At 51.1% G+C, this 18,666-nt stretch overlaps 3 protein-coding genes across 3 annotated transcripts; all 3 read left to right on the top strand.

Moving 5' to 3' along the window:
- Positions 1–4,593: 4,593 nt before the first annotated feature.
- Positions 4,594–5,891, top strand: TGME49_251420 (hypothetical protein; the record flags this gene model as incomplete). Its single annotated transcript, XM_002367342.1, has 3 exons — positions 4,594–4,716; positions 5,265–5,342; positions 5,574–5,891. 3 exons carry the CDS (start codon positions 4,594–4,596, stop codon positions 5,889–5,891), a joined length of 519 nt encoding a protein of 172 aa, XP_002367383.1.
- A 5,089-nt stretch (positions 5,892–10,980) lies between these two features.
- TGME49_251430 (hypothetical protein) lies at positions 10,981–13,311 on the top strand (the record flags this gene model as incomplete). The annotated part of the gene is made up of 2 exons (XM_002367343.2): positions 10,981–11,681; positions 12,203–13,311. Exons 1-2 carry the CDS (start codon positions 11,198–11,200, stop codon positions 13,309–13,311), a joined length of 1,593 nt encoding a protein of 530 aa, XP_002367384.1. The 5' UTR covers positions 10,981–11,197.
- Positions 13,312–14,123: 812 nt separating this feature from the next.
- TGME49_251440 (troponin c, isotype gamma, putative) lies at positions 14,124–17,229 on the top strand. The gene is made up of 5 exons (XM_002367344.2): positions 14,124–14,452; positions 14,901–15,036; positions 15,367–15,537; positions 15,853–15,955; positions 16,248–17,229. Exons 1-5 carry the CDS (start codon positions 14,417–14,419, stop codon positions 16,261–16,263), a joined length of 462 nt encoding a protein of 153 aa, XP_002367385.1. The 5' UTR covers positions 14,124–14,416; the 3' UTR covers positions 16,264–17,229.
- Positions 17,230–18,666: the final 1,437 nt, after the last annotated feature.

Here is an 18,666-nt window from a genome sequence, read left to right on the forward strand (position 1 = left end):
TGCTTCTGGCTTCCGACACCAACAGCTGAACAACCAGACACAGAAACGAAAATCTCGTCTGTCGACAGTGGAGAGGGTCAACAACACCCTTTACCGACCTCTCCGTAGAAAGAGCAGTGAAAGCAGGTGCTTTGAGTCGTCGACAGCAGGACTCGTAGTGTGTTCTCTTTTCGCAGCTTTTCGAATGTGTGTGCGAAAGTTGACGCTCCTCTGCGGACCTTCCGTAGGATTAATCGAGGGTTCAAACCCTCGACAGCACGCTGGCGCAAAATCTGCCTCCCCACTATCTTTCGGACGGTTGAAAACGCGGTGGGGTTTGGAAGCACCTGCCCATCAAGACTGTTCCATTTCCCGTTTTTTCAACGATTCTGGAGAAGCAAAGGCGTGCTGCGAAAGCCCAAATCCAGGGAGGCGGACGGCTTACACATCACGGACCCGCGGCGCGGAGAGGCAAAATACCCCTCCTTGGCTTCTCGTGGATCTCGCACGGACAGTGCAAAAAAAGACTACAATTGCCGACAGGTGTGATCCATGACAGTATTATTGGAGTCACAAAACAGTTTCGAGCTGGTGCGATAGAGAAATGCGAAAACGTTGCCTTCGTCTTGGCTAAGCGGATCCTCCGTGAGTGACCGCTCTGGCTGCAGCAGCGAAAGAATGGCATAGCGGAATTCCCTAAACAGAAATGCATACCGTCTGCAGAAATTGCCATCCATTTGGAGTTTGCCTGTGGTCAAATGCGCGAAGAAGACTCGATTTTTTCGACATGGTATTTCTCGGTTGCCCGGGCGGATCTAAAGCTGCAAATGGAAGGACACGGAAGCTGTAATCACTAGCGAAGCAACGCTCTTGTGTGTTCACTTTCTTCAAGGTGCACCCTGTAGAGACCGCATCTCAAAGTACTGAGTCATGGTTGTGGTCACAGTTAGATGAGATATCCGCTTGTTTGTCTTGCTTACTGGGGCACGCAATACGAATCCGATAACAACTGAAGCTGGACTCCCAGCTAAGCATGATAAAATGGTATTCCTATCTTTCCTTGGTTCTCGTCCCGTATTTCTGAGTTTGACTCTCAGATTCCCTGCTTCCTCCCACGCTCATGAAGAATCCTGTACTGCGCAGCGCATGCTATCTGCAAAAGCGCACAGGAAGGACAATGTTCTCATGTTTCGCCACCGTGTGACCGGCTCACCGGGAAGCCGTTTTCTCCTACTCTTGTTGTGCGCCACCATAATTGAATTTAAGCTCCAACAGCGGCCAATCATCCATCGTGACGGAAGGAGTTGAACAAAGTCTAGTGTCCGCTTTTCTTTGTGCTGTACAACAGTGTTAAACTTCCATGGCGTCCGCGCATCCCGTGTCGAAAAAGAAGTTTTCTGCAGAACCGAACACAAACACTCAATACTAAAACTCTACTTTTTCCGCACTATCGCTGAAGTACACGAGATCCTCGCTGATCTGCAACGTGATTCCAGACACTTTAGCAGACTGTGCACTAGAATAGTTTGTGACATGATGTAGATGTTTACTCTGCGGGTTATTTCGTGGAATAACAGACGCTGGACCTGCTGTTCGACGCACTATTGTGGACAGACGAAGGAACCTTCCGCTGCGGTTGTTTTTGTCCATAATGTAGCTACAAGAGATACATTATGAATGCCGGGGAGCTTCTTTTCTTGCTGTTTCCTGTCCAGTGGAGCGGCCGCACTCAACCCCAGTGGCCTCTTTTCGACCACTTGGTTGTGTGGCGAGTTTTTGCCCGAAGAAAAGTCGAGTTTTTTAGCTGTTTGCGTTTGCCAGCGGAGGCGTGCTTGTGTAAAGCACATGCAGGCCTGAAAGTTCGACGTTTTCCCGGCACGCACTCAAATTCTGTTGTGTTCGTTGTACTCTGATACCTCCCGCGGAAGTTGAACACATCCATGTGCTTCGGACCGGAGGACGACTTCGGAAGAAAACGCGACGATGTGGTGCATTCTCTAACACGATCATATGGACCGTTCCCCTTTGTTCCATTTCAGTGACGGGAACTCTTTCGTGTTAATCTCATCTGGCGTGGTTTGAATAAAGATCCATGTCATGGCCCATCTCCGAGACCCGGCAGCGGGCCGCCGGGAAAACGGATGCTATTCTTCTCCGTTGACTTACGTATTTCTTCAGTCGATGGACATTCTACAATGTGATGATACTGTAGAAACATCCAAGAATTCAACATGTATGTATGTAAATGCACGAGTGTACGTGTTGTACATGTACGCATGAGGGCTGTCTGACTGCCAAGACTACGAATACAAAGGGGTAATATAAATCGTGAATGCGAAATGATCTGTACAAATAGGTTCAAGTGCTTGCATCCACCAAAAGGAATTGCCTATTAGTCTCGGGCAGCTGCGGTTTCCTATTTCGGCTGCACATTTATACACACCTTCGCTTCTCATTCGCTGAAGGATGCCATAGGTGCAACTTACCTATACAGCGAACCCCTCTGGAGTGTCTTCTGCACCAATGTCTCTTCTGCAAGCATAGGCTGACGGCTAGAGATGCGCAGGTGAGGCAGTGATCCTTTCTGCTCATGGCACTCGCTCCTTCTTCACTTCTGTCGGCACTGCTTCTCCCTCTCGGTCTGCGGTGCTTCTCCTGTTCCGTGTTGGACTGCTTTCTACGAAGGGTCGCAGTTGTTGCTTCCTGAATGCCGGGCGATTGCATTTCTAATTCCCATGCACTAACGTTTGAGCCACATCTTGACCTGTCTGGTGTAATTCATCGTCGGTTAGAGACCTGTCAGCAGGATGGAGGATGAGGTAGTTGTCCTTGTTCCCACATCTCTGATAGACCCTGAACAGGCGAGCCTTCGGCGCCAGTTTTTCCAGAAGCGGTTGCCTGCTACTGTTACCCCCGACCCTCCGGTTTCGCCCCTTGAGAAAAGGGAAACACAGGACTGGAACGGAAATGTTGAGATACGGCGACCAAAAATTGGTCGCGAAACGCTGGAAGAAATCAAACGTCCATGGGCGAGACATCACCGAAATACGCGTCGTGTTGCCTTAACAATCCGAGGACGGCCTGTAACGCCGAACTCCACGTGGGCACGGCCGCTGAAAGGCAGATCACACAGTAGCACTAGAACTTCAGGCGCCCAGACCAGGCAGTTAGACGTAGAAGAAGTGAAACATGCAAAGGGAGGTTCGTACCAGCATCGAGAGACAGACACACGGAGACCTGTTCCCTTTCACGGCCCAGGGAGGCAAAAGAGTCACACGACTCCCTACCCATGGCACCCCGTACCTAGCGAATCGGGACGATTCAAACCTACGCAGGCTCTACCGGAAAAGCTCAGAGAAAACAACAGCAGCACTGCCGCCCCAGTGTGCAGCAGGTCTACAGAGGGCTTCACTGGAAAGCATGAAACGACAGCTGACCGGGAGGATGCCGACGGCAGAGAAACCAGTTTTATGCAGAACAGTGAGTTTCGACACTGACCCCAGTTTGGTGACACAAACTCATGTAGACAGGCATCAGCAAATGGCGGGTCAGGTGCTGGACATTGTCGCGACCGAAGAGAAACCTTCGTTAAGTGCTAACGAAAAGGTTCCACGACCATACAATGAGAAAATTACCTATATGTTAGACGGCTGTTCACCGTGAGTAATTGTGTCACCATATATTTCACAGAACGAGTGATATTTCTGGGGACGTTGCCTTTCTCCACGAAAATGCCTCCACATTTCGCCTCATACCCCTTTTCAAATCTCCCCTCTCGTCTGTTTCCATAATTCCGCAGACAATCTGGCGGCACTCGATAAACAGGCCTCAAACGCACTTATGGGAGGAAACAAAATATACTCGAGTCAACCGCGATCGGGCATGAGCGTTCTCGACCTACATGAAGACAGACTGGAAACTGCAACTCAAAACCAGCTGGTGCCCGCTGCTGTAGAGAGTAGCCAGAATCGCTTCATTCTTCATAGTGTAAGGTATCCCTTTACAAGGATAAAAGTTTTCAGGATGTATTACTCGACAGAGCCCCCCAACTGAGGGTGTAGATTGCGTTCTTGTATCTGCATGCTACGCCGACCAATCTACAAGCAAATTCACATCTATTTAGGGTCAATAGTGTATGGGGGTCGTACGCTTTATTCAATTTGACAACGAAGCATTGGAACTAAGGTTAGGCTCCAACACATTGTTTGTGTCAAAGAAGCAAACGTAAGCAGCGCTTCTCCGAGTGTCTCCATCTTTGATGAGTTTTCTTCTTCAAAACTCTCTCAATTGTCTCTTTTGCTTCAATACTAAGAGGTACTGCTGTGGATGCTTCAGTCAGCAGCTTTCTTTGACATTCTGAAATCATAGAGCTATTGAAAAGATGTTTAGTACTACGCCTCTTACAAATATAACGTACATCCTGTTTCCACCTAAGCTACGTTTAAACACAGTTTTCCTTCTAATACTATATTTTCACAATCACCGGCTTCTCAACCGACGTTTACAGTCTCAGATCACGTTCCATGCATGCGAAAAACAAACGGAAGGGAAGAAGAAGCACTCTTTCCTCCACATAGAACTTTTGACTGCATTCTACTTCAGGGCGGCGAGCGAATGTCGGCGACACCAGAAACGGGAATTGAAAATCAAAGCACTTCTTCGGTGCTGCCTCACAATCTGCCTGCTTCGCTTGTCGCCACAGTGAATTCACTCGCAGAGGACATTCGGAACTTGAAGGTACAAGGCGCAAAAATCGGGCTCAATAAGACTCGCTGAAGTGTGGTGTCCAAGCATGAAACGAAATATGTCGAAACCGTATTTGGCAACGACGGCCAGAGCCCATATCAGCAAAGAGCAGCGGCGGAAACCGGCAAGAATACGGGTATAGTTATTGTAGCAGAGAGAAACGCAAAAATGTAGAGGCGTTCGGTGGAGAAGAACGGGACATTTTCACTAGAGTCCAGTCGCGACCGCCATGTAATGCAAAACTAGTGCCAACACAGTTACAGATGAGGCGAATTACGGGGACGAATGCGGTTGCCCACATCTATTCCGTCGCATAGAAGGTGCAGGTGCCATAGTTTGGTTTTCGATTTGGGGGTAGGAAGCCGCCTTGTGCGTACACCTGGAGCTTGGCCCTGGTAGACAGAGACACTGAAGGTCTAAATCAATTGTCTAGTCGTGGGATCTACTTCAGAGAAAACGCGTGGGGTCGCAAACCCGCTGTCGAAATTCTGCTGAGATTCATTTCGACACTACCTTCACATGGCGTCTGTGTATATCAGGCGACACAGCAGCAGGCCCTTTCCCGGAAAACTGAACATGAGATGAAGTTGGAGGAAGATATGAGGAGTCTTGAAAAGGTAAGAGACTGAGCTGCATCTGTTTCGCCCCAGATGGCTTGGGTGCCTTCATTCACATCTCTCATCTACGGAATGACACCCGTACTTAGAGGCCCTTATTTCGCGATCCAGACACACGCAGAAGAGGTGTTGCCCGTGTTCGCACGGTGTCTAGCTTAAGTCGTTTCAAAAGGATGTATGTTAGAACATTGTGAGGGAACCCAGCTTTGTGTCCTCTTTTACGCAATTCAGCATCTTCTCTACGCTCACCCCTTGACGAACGCGGCTGCCACGGCCGCGGCCAACACAACTTCTGTGCTTCTTGAGAAATATCTTTTTGGAGCGTCCGGTAGTTCTCTGGCGAGCAAAAGATCGCTTGCATCACGAACAGGCCTGAACCGATGGGTAACAGATTCTATCACAGAACCTAGCAACTCAGCGGAGACGCAGGCAATCGTCTCCGAGGCCGAAAAACAGCTGGCGGGTGTCGTTGCGGCATCGAACTCCACAGTCAAGGAACTGAACTGTGAAATGCAGGTTCGCACAGAAGGAGAACGTCGCTTTGTGTAAATTTCGTACCCTTTTCTGTGGAGGGTTGGGAGCCATCAACCAAGGACCTAATGGAGAGTACTGTCCAACCGAACCACTACCACATTCAGAACAGAGTACGGCCACGGCGACTTCACGACGTATCCGCCTGACTCTATCGCAGAAAGCATTAAGAGGGAAAACGTAGCTTTTGGGGGTCATGGGATTCATATTCCTAGGTTCTGCTGCGGTTTGCGAGCATGTGAAGAAGTGCGCGATGTAGGAGGCACATAGGTTCATTGCTGTACATACACCAGAGTCGGCGCACGCATATTTCTGTGGACAGTCAATCGTCCATCTCGTGCATCTGTACATAGTTCGACTGGGCAGCGTGTATCAAGACCTCCACATCAGTTCACTTCTCCCTTGTTATTAAACGATAGTCTTAGACCAGCCAAGTTGGACCTTACTGTTCCTCGCAGAAAATTCGCCGAGACTTTGAGGCACTCACTGAGCATCTTATTCACCGTGAGAACGTTGCCACGCTCGCGGCTGAGCTTGGCTTGTCGCCCTCCTCTCGAAGTTTCCAAACAGAAATAGCAGCCACCAAACAGGCACTTGTGGACAGTCCACTGGAAGCATGCGCCCTCCAGTATCCTGACAAGAATCTCGAGAATCTGAAGACTTCGACGAACGCTGTTTGCGGTTCCTCGCATCTCGCAGCTCAGCGGAGCAGGGATGCTGGCCGACCTCCGTCTCCCGCTTCTCGACGGTTGTCGCCGTCTCGACACCCGGATTTTCCGGCGTCCAAAGAGCCTCGGCCTGACAAAGACGCTGATAGAACATTGGGGAGTGTGAGTTATCTCCCCCGGAGAGTGGAATTGCGAGTCGTTCCGCAGAAAGTTCATCGAAAAACGAATCGAGCTGTTGAGTCGAGATGCGACCGTGATGGCGGGAGGCCTTTGGTCCTCAAGGATTCTTCAAGTTTCAAAAACGACTATGCACCGCCTCAGGCAAGAACAATTCTGCAAGATCTGAACAGCGTGCTCACGTGCCTGACTGCAGTGAATGTGTTCGATCCCGCGGCTTCATGTTCTACGGGCCACGCGAGCCCAAAGGCTCTTCTTGGGGACTCCGGTCCCTCGCGCCAGGACGCTCCGGTGCTCTTTCGTCCCATCTCTGAGACGACGAATCTTCCCATTTGCGGTGCCAATGTTCGAGAAGAAAATAGACAAATGTGCCAAAGTGCCCTGCCTGGATTTGCGAGTGGCGCGAGAAATGCCGGGGACACACAGAACCGAGAAAGGCACCTGAAGGCCGCTCTTCCCCAGCGGCCTACTACCGTTCGCGCCGGCCTTTCTAGCATTTCAATCCCAGCCAGATTGAGGAAGACCGCCGGGGAGGCTCCATCTCGCATTCCACGCCCTTCTGTAAAAACTGCAGTTGTCAGAAGAGCGAGCTTAGCAACTCAAAGGGGGCGCTCGCCCTCAGGTCAGAACAAATCTAGGATACCGGCCGCGTCTCAGGTGGTATCATCCCAGGAATTGCTGGTCTCTCCAAGTCTAGTTCACCGTGGTGAAAACGAGGTGTGTCACATGGAGAGACTCCTTGATTTCTTTCTCTTAAAACGCAACGATGGTGACTTTCCTAGAGCGGTTCCTCTTGGGAACTGTCCACTACTTGCTGCCTCATTAGTGCCTCACAAAGGCCCACCTCCTGTATTTCTCGAGGCGTCTACAAGAGTCAAGCCATCGTACTTGTCGCGCCTCTCTCCCGGGAGTCTAGACCTGCCTTGTCCTCACCAGGCTGAGGTGGCCTACACAGCCGAGCGCCACAACGTTCCCGAGACTCGACAGAAAGCTCTAGATGAGAGTATTTCGCGGGGCAGAAAGCTAGCGCCAGAGTCTTCGCGTGGGCGAGTCTCGACCTCGACAGGACGCTGCCCGTGGCATGGGACAGGGAAGCAGCGGTTGTTGGAGGAAAAAAGCCTCACCTCTCTGTCTCCCGCCTCAAGTATTCTGAGACGGGCGTCGCGGCCTTCTGGACGATCTCTGGAGAGACTGTTAGGTTCCCAACGCGTTGGCTCTGGCTCTCCACTAGGGACTACACGCCGGCAACGTGCATGCACTGTGGTGTTTTCCGACAGCGACTCTTGGCCTTTTCAGGCAATGCCGAGGAACCGCGCCTCATCAGCGGGCTCCCTCCGATCCCACAACTGCAAACAGTGTCAGGCGAGAGCGGGTGAGGCGGGGCATGGTCCCTGTAATCCGTTGAGGTCGAGCAACTGTTTAGACACTGCCCCTCTTACGTCCGCAAAACCCCGAAACGAAAGAAGTGGAAGCTGCACCAGGAGCGGGACGAATCGAAAATGTCGGCGCTGTGAGGCCTGTGACCCTTCGCGCCTAGCAACTCCTGGAACTGCGATGTCAGTGAAGCGGGTTCGTGGACCAGTCATTGGCCCCCCCCCGAAATACCAGAAGCCTCGCGGTATTACACCCTCAAACGCATTCCCCGGTACGACACACCGCCCAAATGCAGAGTATCCAAGGGTGACTGCATGCGCAAGACAACTGCAGCAGGGGACTTCCCCGCTGAAAGTATTACGGGTCGAACGCGGGGTCAGCCCTGTAGCTTCGGGTTTACATGATGACACGACACCTACAGCGCGGCATCTTTGCGATGCAGACGACGATCCTGTGACGGAGCTGCAAGACGACTCCGACGCGTCCACCACTTCACTTACTCTGTCATCAGCTTCCTCGACCCCTCTATCGTCATTTGTTTCCTCCACAACATCCCTCGACTGTTCGCTCCGCCAGAATTCACACGAACGCTGCGCTGGATCGCTCTCGTCCAATTGTCCTCACTTGAGGAAGCGGCGCATGTGTGGCACCTCCAGGTGCTTCCGGAGTCAAGTCTCTAAGCGCCTCCACTCAGGCAGCTGTCTAGAACACCGGGGAGAGTCCGAGAGACAATTCAACAGACTGACGTCGAGAACGGCCGACTTCTGGCAGGGGGGATGGGAATCTCGAGCGCTTTGGGCAGGTGCACCTGGCCACCCCGGCTGCCTCCCATGGGGACCTCACTGTGCCATTGGCGAACGGCTGTGGACGCCCTGGAAGTCTCTTGTAGTTCGCCATGAAATGGCCGTGCAGACACGAACAGCTGAAAGAGAGGTAGGCATCACATGGCTGTGGCTTGCTGTTTCCTTCCTGATACGCCTGCCACGATCTGTCTTGGGAACTCCCACGAAGTCGATCAAATGATCTTAGTTGGGATGTCACTGCGTTTCTGGAGCCGGAGAACGTGTATCAAAAGGCAAACAAGGTGGGATGCTGTAAATAGAGCTGTCACGCGACCAAAGACAGACGGGCTGCCTCATCGACGACGGAGGTCATAGCACAGAGCAGAAGTAAGCATTCGAGTGGAAATACCTCATTTCAATTGTATGGTGTTGCTCCTTCGTCCAGGTGTATGAATCACATTCGGTGACCCCCCCTTCACGAGGGAACAATTCTTCGAGAGTCAGCGGTGCCCGTGAGTTGCCGTCGCTCACAGCCACAGAATCGATCAAAGAAGCTCTCGGTCTCTGGCTGCAAACGCAGGTGCTGCCTTCGGGAGGTGAAGCTGGAGCATGCTCCTGCCCCCACCAACTGGCTGAAGAGCACGAACAACGTCCGAAGCTGCTCAGTGTTGAAAAAAAGGCAGACACCAAAAACGAATGCGAAGCGGAAAGTTCCCCCGGTCAGAAAGACTGTCTGGAAACGACGTCGCTTCCGGAGCGGGACTGCGAATTAATCGACGCGCCAGGGAGCGAGCCAGACGTTCTGTATGTACACTGCTTACCAGGAGGAGACGTGGAGCAGACAGTGTGTAACAATACGATCCTAGGAGATCGAGTTCAGGGTGAAGGTCTCGAGTCTGGCGAGTCGCGTTCGCTTGATCCGATGGGCGTTGTTTCACAACCACGAACGGATGACCAGGAGTTATCGCCGGATCCAGGAAAGCGTTCAGAGGCCCTTGGTGCGGGAGGTGTCCCAGAGAGTCCAGATAAAGACTCTACTCACTTCGTCGTTCCTGTAGATGTCACAAAGCAGTCAGTTGACGTTCCACGGGAGGGAAGCATTTGCCAGACTGAGGCGATAGCAGTTGTGGACTCGCCTGAAGACGGCGACGACCCACAGCCAAGTCTTAATCTGCAATTGCCACTTCACGTTGTGTCGGGACACAGAGGAGATTTCGATGCTCCCGCACATGCAGTAAGACCTCCGTACGCTTCCACGACACTATCCTGCTTGCAGGGCATTGCCACCAGCCCTCACCATTTGCACTCAATTGAGCGTTCCTGCAGCCCCATGAACACTTTGCCCCCGTTTAGAAAGGAACGCGCCATCAGTCCTGTGCAGTTCAGTCCCGTGCATACAGCGCGGCAGCGGGGATTTGCAGAATGTACTGCAGACTATCAAGTACACTTGTGCAGAAGAAGCAGAAATAGTGAGGGCGGGGAACGGGAAGTGAAGTCGGAAACTAGTAGACAGCAGCCCAGTGAATCGCTTAACAGCACACGTGGACAACGTGTTTCGCGCATTTCTCCACTCGAAAACCTTTCTCGCAAACTTCCGTCAGAAGGCGAAGCGTTTTCGGAATGTGGGGAGCCCTGCTCGCTCTTCTGCCCTTCAGTCCAGTTGCGAGAGGCTGGCACGAGTCCGTTAGGCGCAGGAACAGGGACTCTACGGTTCTGCCGAAATGCTTCACCGGAACAGCTTCTCACGGGGAGTACGCAGTTTATGGATCTAAGATATCTCCGAAGTTCCGTTAGTGTTCAAGTAGCCGCTGAGATGGATTTAAATTCCGAGTCGTCTCCGGGGTGCCAGCGCCAGGCAGTGGATCGATCGGTAGGGCCGACGACCTCTGGTTCCATTTCGTCTCCTCGCTCCATTCAGACTAGCCTGGAGGTTGTCCACATTCGTTCGAGTTCGCGAGATGCTGAGACGAGCGCCAGTTTGTCTGGGAAAGACCTTCCGTGCAAAGTAGAAGAAAGGCAGGCTTTCGAGAGCCCGGGAAGCCCAGCAACTCAATCCATATCACATAGCCGTTTCGAAGGCAACATACCAATATCACCAGTCATGCGTACCGACCGTGGGGCAAGTCCCATCAACATTACTAACTTGGAGACGTGTAAAAAACAGAAACAGAGCGCTCGTGCTGACAAAACTTGTCGGCTGTCAGAGTCATGTCAGACAGAAAGGTCGTCTGTTTCAGAGGTGTCTTTGGGGAGCGTAAGCTCCGGCGAGGTGGTTGAAGATCGCAGCCATCGAGGCCGTATCCTCGCTTGTTTCTCGCACAGTATGGAGGCCAACAGCTCACAAAACGTGTCTTGCCCTGTGCGCGGGTACACCGAGACCGCCTTCCCGCCCAACCCACAGACGAACGCCAAACTTAATGGCTGGGTAGGTCACCAGATGTCCAGTCAAGTGAAGTGGGGGCCGTCGGGGTCCCGATCGACAACCAATCAAGCAGGTGGTCTGTTTCCTACTGGACGGTTTAGAAAGAAAAACAAACCTGAAGCGACTGAGGACGAGCTACAAAGTGACAACCACGTCCAGCAAAGGGCAAACGTCGTTGCTGGCACTCGAAACAGGTTCGGAGGATCCTTCAGCGGCGGAGGTCAGGTTCTGCTGCTGTCTGATGGACGTCTTACACCGGCGAAGGATTCAGAAACTCTTTCTGGCCTCCTGTCACCTGGCGAGGTTATCGTGGGTAAACGGCCCCAGGAAGGAAAGCCAGAGTGGCTTCAGGAATTTGCGCGACCCGACCACCCAGAGAATGCGCGTAAGTTTTATTCGATTGGACGAAAGCGCAGGTACCTACTTTCTAGAGCAGGCTGTCCCAGAGTACATGCTACTAACGAGTTCCAGTCTGTGCCGTTTCTTGGTAAGTCGATGAAACGCCAACATCGTTCAATGTGGTTGGCGAAATCAACCCGTTCCAATTCAGTTCCCACTTTTGCGTCTTGTGCATGCAGTCGTGTGGTTCGAAAACAGGCCACGAGACTCGTTTCACAGAGTCAACACGCCTACACAATTCAAGCGCTTGTGCGTAGGGGACTGCAAACGTTTCTGGCGCTTTCACTCATGTACCCTTTAGTGCGAGATAACGCTCCCTTTTCTCTCCATTGAGAACGCCGATGCAAGCAAATCATGTGAAAGCTTGCCCAGGGTCTATAATTATGGTTAAAACTCTTGTGCTTTGGTGTCCACTCGTGAATTTAGCGAGTTGTTTGCTCTTTGCAGTATCTCAGCGACAAGTGACAGTCCAGTCTTCGTCACCCTCTTCGTGCAGCATCTCTCCAGGTGTGGTAAGCTCTCCGGAGTTAGAAACACCTGATTCTTATGAGTCGCTTTCCTCTGGAGAGGTCCCACCGAGTCTTGAACAGCCTCCCCTGCCGGCTTCTCCAGTCATCCACGGTCACAACATGGACGTGAACCAGCGCTTATCCCCAGACGGATCTCCACTTTCTTCGAATGCTCAGTCAAGATGTAGCATGACGCCCTTAACATTACCGGCAACAAATATCGGAACGCGCCCTATCTCATCTACCTTAAATTCGCCCCGTTCCCCCATCGATTTCACAGGCTGCTACGGAAAGAGCCTGACGTTCCCGGACTCCGCATCCGATAAAGTCTCTAGAGTCTCTAACAGATTCCCAGCGGCGCAGAAATCTGTTCTTGCATCCTCATTTATAGAGAAGAACGCACGTGAACGGATGGCCACGCCTCCAGCAACAGCACCTGCCTCTTGCGCAGAGGCGTCGTTTGCCGGCACTCCACCGATTGTGGAGCAAGTTTGCCGCAAGACATCACCAAAAGAAAGACAAAGGCGTAAACTCGAGTATTCGAAGCTTAAAAAAGGCACCGAAAGTGCACAGTTTACCGACTCCTACTTTTTAGGATCGTCACAGTCGAAGCACAGCGACCAATGTTCAGCCGGCCCCTGTACAAGCGTCACACATTCTCCTCCAAGAGGTTCCGCTGTGTCTTCTCCAAGAGGTTCCGCTGTGTCTTCTCCAAGAGGCGCGTCCGAAGGGGCCGAAGCATCCGCATTTCTCTCGTCCCGGAGAGGAGAAACCAGTTTGACTTGCCTCACGCGTCCTTCTGGTCTAAAAAAGCTACGTGGTGCAGGAACCGCCAATCCGCTAGATTCGCCTAGGAGAGGTGACCAGGATCGACCGACTGCAGTGCATTGCGCCGTTTCCGCGATATGCGCTATTGCCGCGACATCTTTGTCGCCTCGCCATCGTTTGCCAGATTCTCCCCAACAGGTTCCGCTTCCGTTTCTGTTGTCTCCAACTACGGCAGAGGCGGATGCTTCGTACCCTGGAGAGGAGTTCCCTGCAAGTGCTCCAAATATTCTGGAGTGCTCTGACATGGCATTTGGCACTCCAGTTCCAGGCTGGCACTGACCGTATCCTCGTTTGCACTTCAGATGAAAAGCCCACATGATTCAATGCAGCTACAAAGCAGAGGATGACGGCATCTGCATGTGTCTGCACAGTCTATTAAGGAGTCCATTCTCAACAAAACATGTGCAAAACGCCCACTGCCTTGAACAGGACTGCTGACTGAAAGTCTCGTATCAATGCTGAAGTGCGGCACAAGTTATTAACGCGGGAAATAAAGAGCTTGGTTGCAAGGTGACCTACCACGTACTTCTTTTATTCAGAGCTTCCCGACTTGCGGAGCACATCTGTTTTACAACTCGAATGTTTTCTGAGTCGAGTTCAGAGCCGTATGCACATTTACGTGTAGCGAGTGCCCTACCAACTGATTTAGTGCCTAGATGCCCGGGCAGTATTTCCTGTCGGCTCTGTGCGCTTTGAATATCCGAATGTTAATTCTTCAACAGTTTATCACTAGAAATGTAGTCAGTGTATGGGTGATTATTTGGAACCCTCGTCTGACGCACAATCGATGGTGATCTTGAATGTACACGCGCTTGCGGTTTTCTGCTACGGCAATGACGACCGCCAGTCTCACGTTCATACCGTGCCGATGAAAACGAGAGAAGTCCACATCCGCTGAAAACGTCGCATTGCAATGAGAAAAAAAGAAACAAAGCCATGCTACAAAGTGCACCAGCTCAACAGAAACGTTTAAAGTTTGAGGAGCTGGTAGCCGTGCTGCGAAGAAAGCGGATGCGTCAGCCCCCTGCATGCTTCTTTCGCGGGTTAAGCAAGACATGAGGAACGTTGCCCCCCAGTTTCACAGAGTCCTTTTCAACTTTTTTCTGGACTACAAACGTGCACAAAACTTGCGGTTTTATGTAGACACAACATATGTTGTGGGCTATCTCCATTCTTTCTTCCTTCGCGTCTGTCTGTGAGTTCCTGTTGCCACCGGGCGCTGCTGTCGAGGCTGAGCCGCTTTCAAGGTCCTTGGCTTGCACGTCTAACTCGACTGCATGTTCTGAGTAGAATAAGAACAGTGTCTTTTTGTTCGCGTGCCAGTGCCGCAGCACTGCCGCAAAAAAGTCTAACGTTCTTTCGCTGTCGTCTTGATGTCGCCATAATGTTTACCACCCCCTTCAATCTTTCGCGACAACGGGTACGAACACGCAAGCTGCCATCTAGTGTAGTGGAGGTGACACGGACTTTCCTCGTTTGCCATCAAACAAAAGAGAAAATTCCCCGCTTCTAAAGAGGAAGTTGTGTTTCTTAACAGGCTATTTAGCCCGCGGAAGCGCCTACAGACCGCGGTGACCTTTGGGTGGTATCGGCAGTGCATCCGTGGTAGTGGTTGCATTATACGCATAGTGTGGCGTGACAGGATTTTCCCCCGCAGAAAAAGTTTTTTATATCTGTGAAAACACTCTGTATAACTTAGTAGACTGAATCAGTAGCAAGGAGAGGAAAACGTGCCTTTCTGTCCCGATGTACAAAGGCTGTATGCTTATGCTTACAAGTATTCAACTTCGCGGCCTACTTCATAAGGACCGAGTTCCGGCAGTCATAAAAGCGGTTCGCTCGTCTGTGTGTGTGCTTGATGTGCACAGCGCGCCGAGCTGAAGGGCGCCTTTGACGAATTCGACACCAAGAAGACAGGCTACCTGAGTCTGAACCGGTTTGTTTTTTTGCTCAAGTCCATCGGCGTGAACATTTCCAGAAGAGATCTACTTGCCATCACTGCTGGTGAGCACATCCAAGTCTTCACTTGGTTTTCGTTCCTCTTCCCTGTTGCTGTACCAACTTCACTAACAGGACATCGATCTCATGGAACTGTGTGGCAGTGTCGCGGATCGTTCTTCCCAGTGGAAAACCCCGGCGACTTTCTTCCGCGAATTATTGTCGGCCCAGCATATGTTGAATGACTGGGTGAACGCTTTCTACGCGTGGTGTTGTTGAATGATACTTGGCTTCCTTAATGTTCAGACCGGGTGCGTGCGATATCGCCAGCGAATCGCCTTCGTATTCCTGAATGCCGCAGGATTGTGTGGTCCGTGTGCTTGCTGTCCAACTCAGAGAATCGAGAAAGAGGGGATTTCTCTTTTGAAGACTTCATGACTGTAGCGTCAGTCGTGTACAACGACGTCGCGATCGAGCGGGGTCTGGTGCAGGCTCTCAGACAAATCTGCCCAAAGGGTTCGAAAACTGTGTCAACGGCAATACTCCGGGAACACCTTTTGAAACTTGGTACGTTTCAAGCCTGTGCCAGCGCCGCACTGGCTTGCGGATGCCGGCAGTTCGTGAGAGACGGAGTTCAACATTGCACTAAATTCTGTAGAATCACAGTGCAAGGCTCAGAGCAACTGGACGGGAATCCACCTCATAGCGGGCAAGTAGAAGATTTACGGAACAAACATTTTTTGTGAGCATGTTCGTTTTCTGTGGGCTTCTAACGCGCAAGCCCCCTGACAACGATTGGGACATTGCTGCGCATACAGCATGCTGCCTTCCAGACGGAATGCTTGGTGTAGGCGCGTTGTGAATGGTTTGGTGAATTTGCAGGAATGGGCATCAAACTCACCGAAGAGGAAGTCGACATGTTTCTGCAGTTCGAGTGTGATCCGAACAGGAAGGGTGTTGTCGACTTTGAGAATTTTGTGTACAGGTTCGTCGATCTACGCGCTTAAATGGCGTTCAGAAATGTAGCTGGGAAACTGAATCGTGGATTATGAGAAGCACTCTGAATTGCCCTTCAAGATGCGTGAAACAGGTCGCTATAACACAGCCAGTTTGCTGCCGATGCACATTTCCGTTGTGATATTGAAAACACCTCTTTTCCCACGCAGAACGACCACTGAAAACAGTCGGGAGTCCCTGTTCGCCGGTATGGTGCGGAAGCGACACGATTCTGACATATTGTTCCAACAACTGCGATTTCTGATGTGTTGTTTCGTCAGGGTTTTACGCGACTAGACGATGGCTCGTCCATTTTTCTGGCTGCGGCAGGGATGAAAGGCACTACCAAAGTGAATACGATGACAATTGTGCAGCTTGAATAGACACGCTGGTTTTTCGAAAATACGCTGAATACCGCTAATCTTAATGCGCACTTACACTGGGTTCCGACAGTTTACGGTGCATAGCTGTGTAGAAAACGCATCTACGCTCCACGGTCTGGCTTCACGCAAAAAAGTTTAAAATGTCTTGTGTGGGAAGCTTTTTTGACAGACCCTGACGACCTAGCCATGTGCCTTGCGAAAGCAGGATGTTCTTTTTCACAGGACGGTCGGAACGGTTGCGAAATATTACTTGTATGGACTTCTTTTGCGCTCGAACTCTTGTGGTACACTGACAGGTTCAGGTCCGATATGTGGCGGTTCCACCTGTGCCGCTGCTTTTTGAACTCCGTTAACAGGCACCGTTAATTTTCCGGTTCACTGATCCACTCTTCGTGTTTTTGAGCTGGGATTCGTGTTACTGACCTTTCGCGCGAATGAAGAGGATCTTTCAGGCTTTTGCCACAACGTTCAAATCTGGCGTATAATACTGATAACAGACAAGGGAGGGCATTCGTCTCGGTTGGCGTTTTGAGCCAAGCCTCCGTAAATCGCACAGTTGATAACAGACAAGGAAGGGCATTCGTCTCGGTTGGCGTTTTGAACCGAGCCTCCGTAAATCGCACATCTCGTCGCAGTGTGATACTTACCTAGGCGAAGCACGAGACGTTCACAATTTCGACTTGGGAAAATGTGACGTGTCTCTGCTACACAAATCGTCGCGTTCTGTCAGACGCCGCGCTTCATTCACATTGTGTGTGGTTAAGAATGAAGAAACACCATTTAAAGAGTCATTTTATCGTCCTATGTGCGAAAGAGTGACAGGCTGTTAGAGTATTGTCACTGCGAACCCAGTGCCCTCCCTGCAGCCGGACGTGACGCGTCTCTTGGTAATAGACCTAGTGAAGAAACACCAACTTATCACAAAGTTGGTTTTTGCTTTTGCAGCCGTACCTCTCATGTCTAGTTCTCTTTGCTGTCGATGCGATGCCAAGAGCAAATACGGCTGATAAGTTAACCTAACTTTTTCTCATTCTGTTTAGTAGCACCCCATCTTGTCTCACTAGCCCACAGTTTTGGCACAGCTATGCAGGGCAGTACGACACTGCAAATTGGCGAACTTCACCCGCAATGCCGAAGCAGCAGGAGACAAATGTGTGAGTAAGGCTCTCGTCCTCAGCGACTTTGCGCCATCACCTGGTTAACTTGTTTCGGCATGCTTGTACGATTATTGCCTCAATGTATTACCAACGAAGGTATGCAGCACTTCCGAGGATCACTGACATAGTTGTCCAAATTAAATCGACTAATTCTATCAATGAATCCGTCTCGTAGGGTTCTTCGATTTCCTCGGGTCTTCGACAGGGCTACGAACTCGCATCGTCTAACTCTTTCGGTGAATTCGGAACCAAGGTGGCTAGCGTGTCCAACGCTCCCTAACAGAGCTCTCAAATGGCACCGTGTACGCCTCTCTTGCACTACAAATTAAGCTGCGTAGTATTTTCTGTGCTCGTAACACCGCAATTTATAATATATGGTACATGAACGGTAGCTTCTAGCTCGTAACTGTCTGTCAGTAACTAGTGGATTGTTTGTACGAAGACTGTATCAATGCATTACCGATTAGGGCGTTTCGCATCTCCTATGGTCATTTGTATGACAGCAATCTATTCATATCGTACGAACGAAGTCGACGATCAGGTTGGTTCCCCCGGAATCGTCGTTGAAGCTACCAGTACGCACAAGCAATTTCGCTGGATTGACAAACGACTAGAAAGAAGAGACGATTTGCACGCCCATTTGTAAACGCTCTCTTTTCTGCGCCAATCCGGTACGGCTAGGTTAGTCCCTCTCCTGCGATTGGTTACCAAGAAACTCGCTGGTAGGTCGAGAGCCCGGTTTGACAAGGTGGAAGAAGTCAGATTAACCGTGCCACGTCCTGTGTGCGAATTTTTCGTCTGCATCTGAGGAGAGGTACGAACCCCCCAGAAACAGGAGTTTCCTGTCTCGACAATCGGTTGGTAGCTCGTCTCAGAAAGACCAGAAGCTGGGCTAGCTTTCAGTTTTCTAACTTTTGCGGCGCTCGCAGTTTCGTGGTAGGCACAGCCCACCAGCTCGCTGCCTCCATCTCCCCCCCCCCTCTGGGAACTAGACGGCGCGCACGCTGTCCTGGAAATCGGCGCGTTTTCACGCTGCTGTCGGAAATCGACTAGACGTCTGGGGAATTTTAGACTTTTCTGGAGGTCCATTCAAGCAAAGCAACTTTTTGCGTCGTTCCAGAGATTTTTTTCGAAAGGACTGCGGCCTTGTGCCCGTTCCA

This window comes from Toxoplasma gondii, chromosome XII (assembly GCF_000006565.2).
Source record: "Toxoplasma gondii ME49 chromosome XII, whole genome shotgun sequence".
In the NCBI taxonomy this organism is placed as follows: Eukaryota; Apicomplexa; class Conoidasida; order Eucoccidiorida; family Sarcocystidae; genus Toxoplasma; species Toxoplasma gondii.

Bases quoted from the DNA above. Each gene is read 5' to 3' on its own strand.
- TGME49_251440 (XM_002367344.2), top strand. From the start codon at position 14,417: ATGTTTACCACCCCCTTCAATCTTTCGCGACAACGG. The intron at 15,037-15,366 runs GTGAGCACATCC...TGTCCAACTCAG, and splicing joins TCTACTTGCCATCACTGCTG to AGAATCGAGAAAGAGGGGAT. The intron at 15,538-15,852 runs GTACGTTTCAAG...GTGAATTTGCAG, and splicing joins GGAACACCTTTTGAAACTTG to GAATGGGCATCAAACTCACC.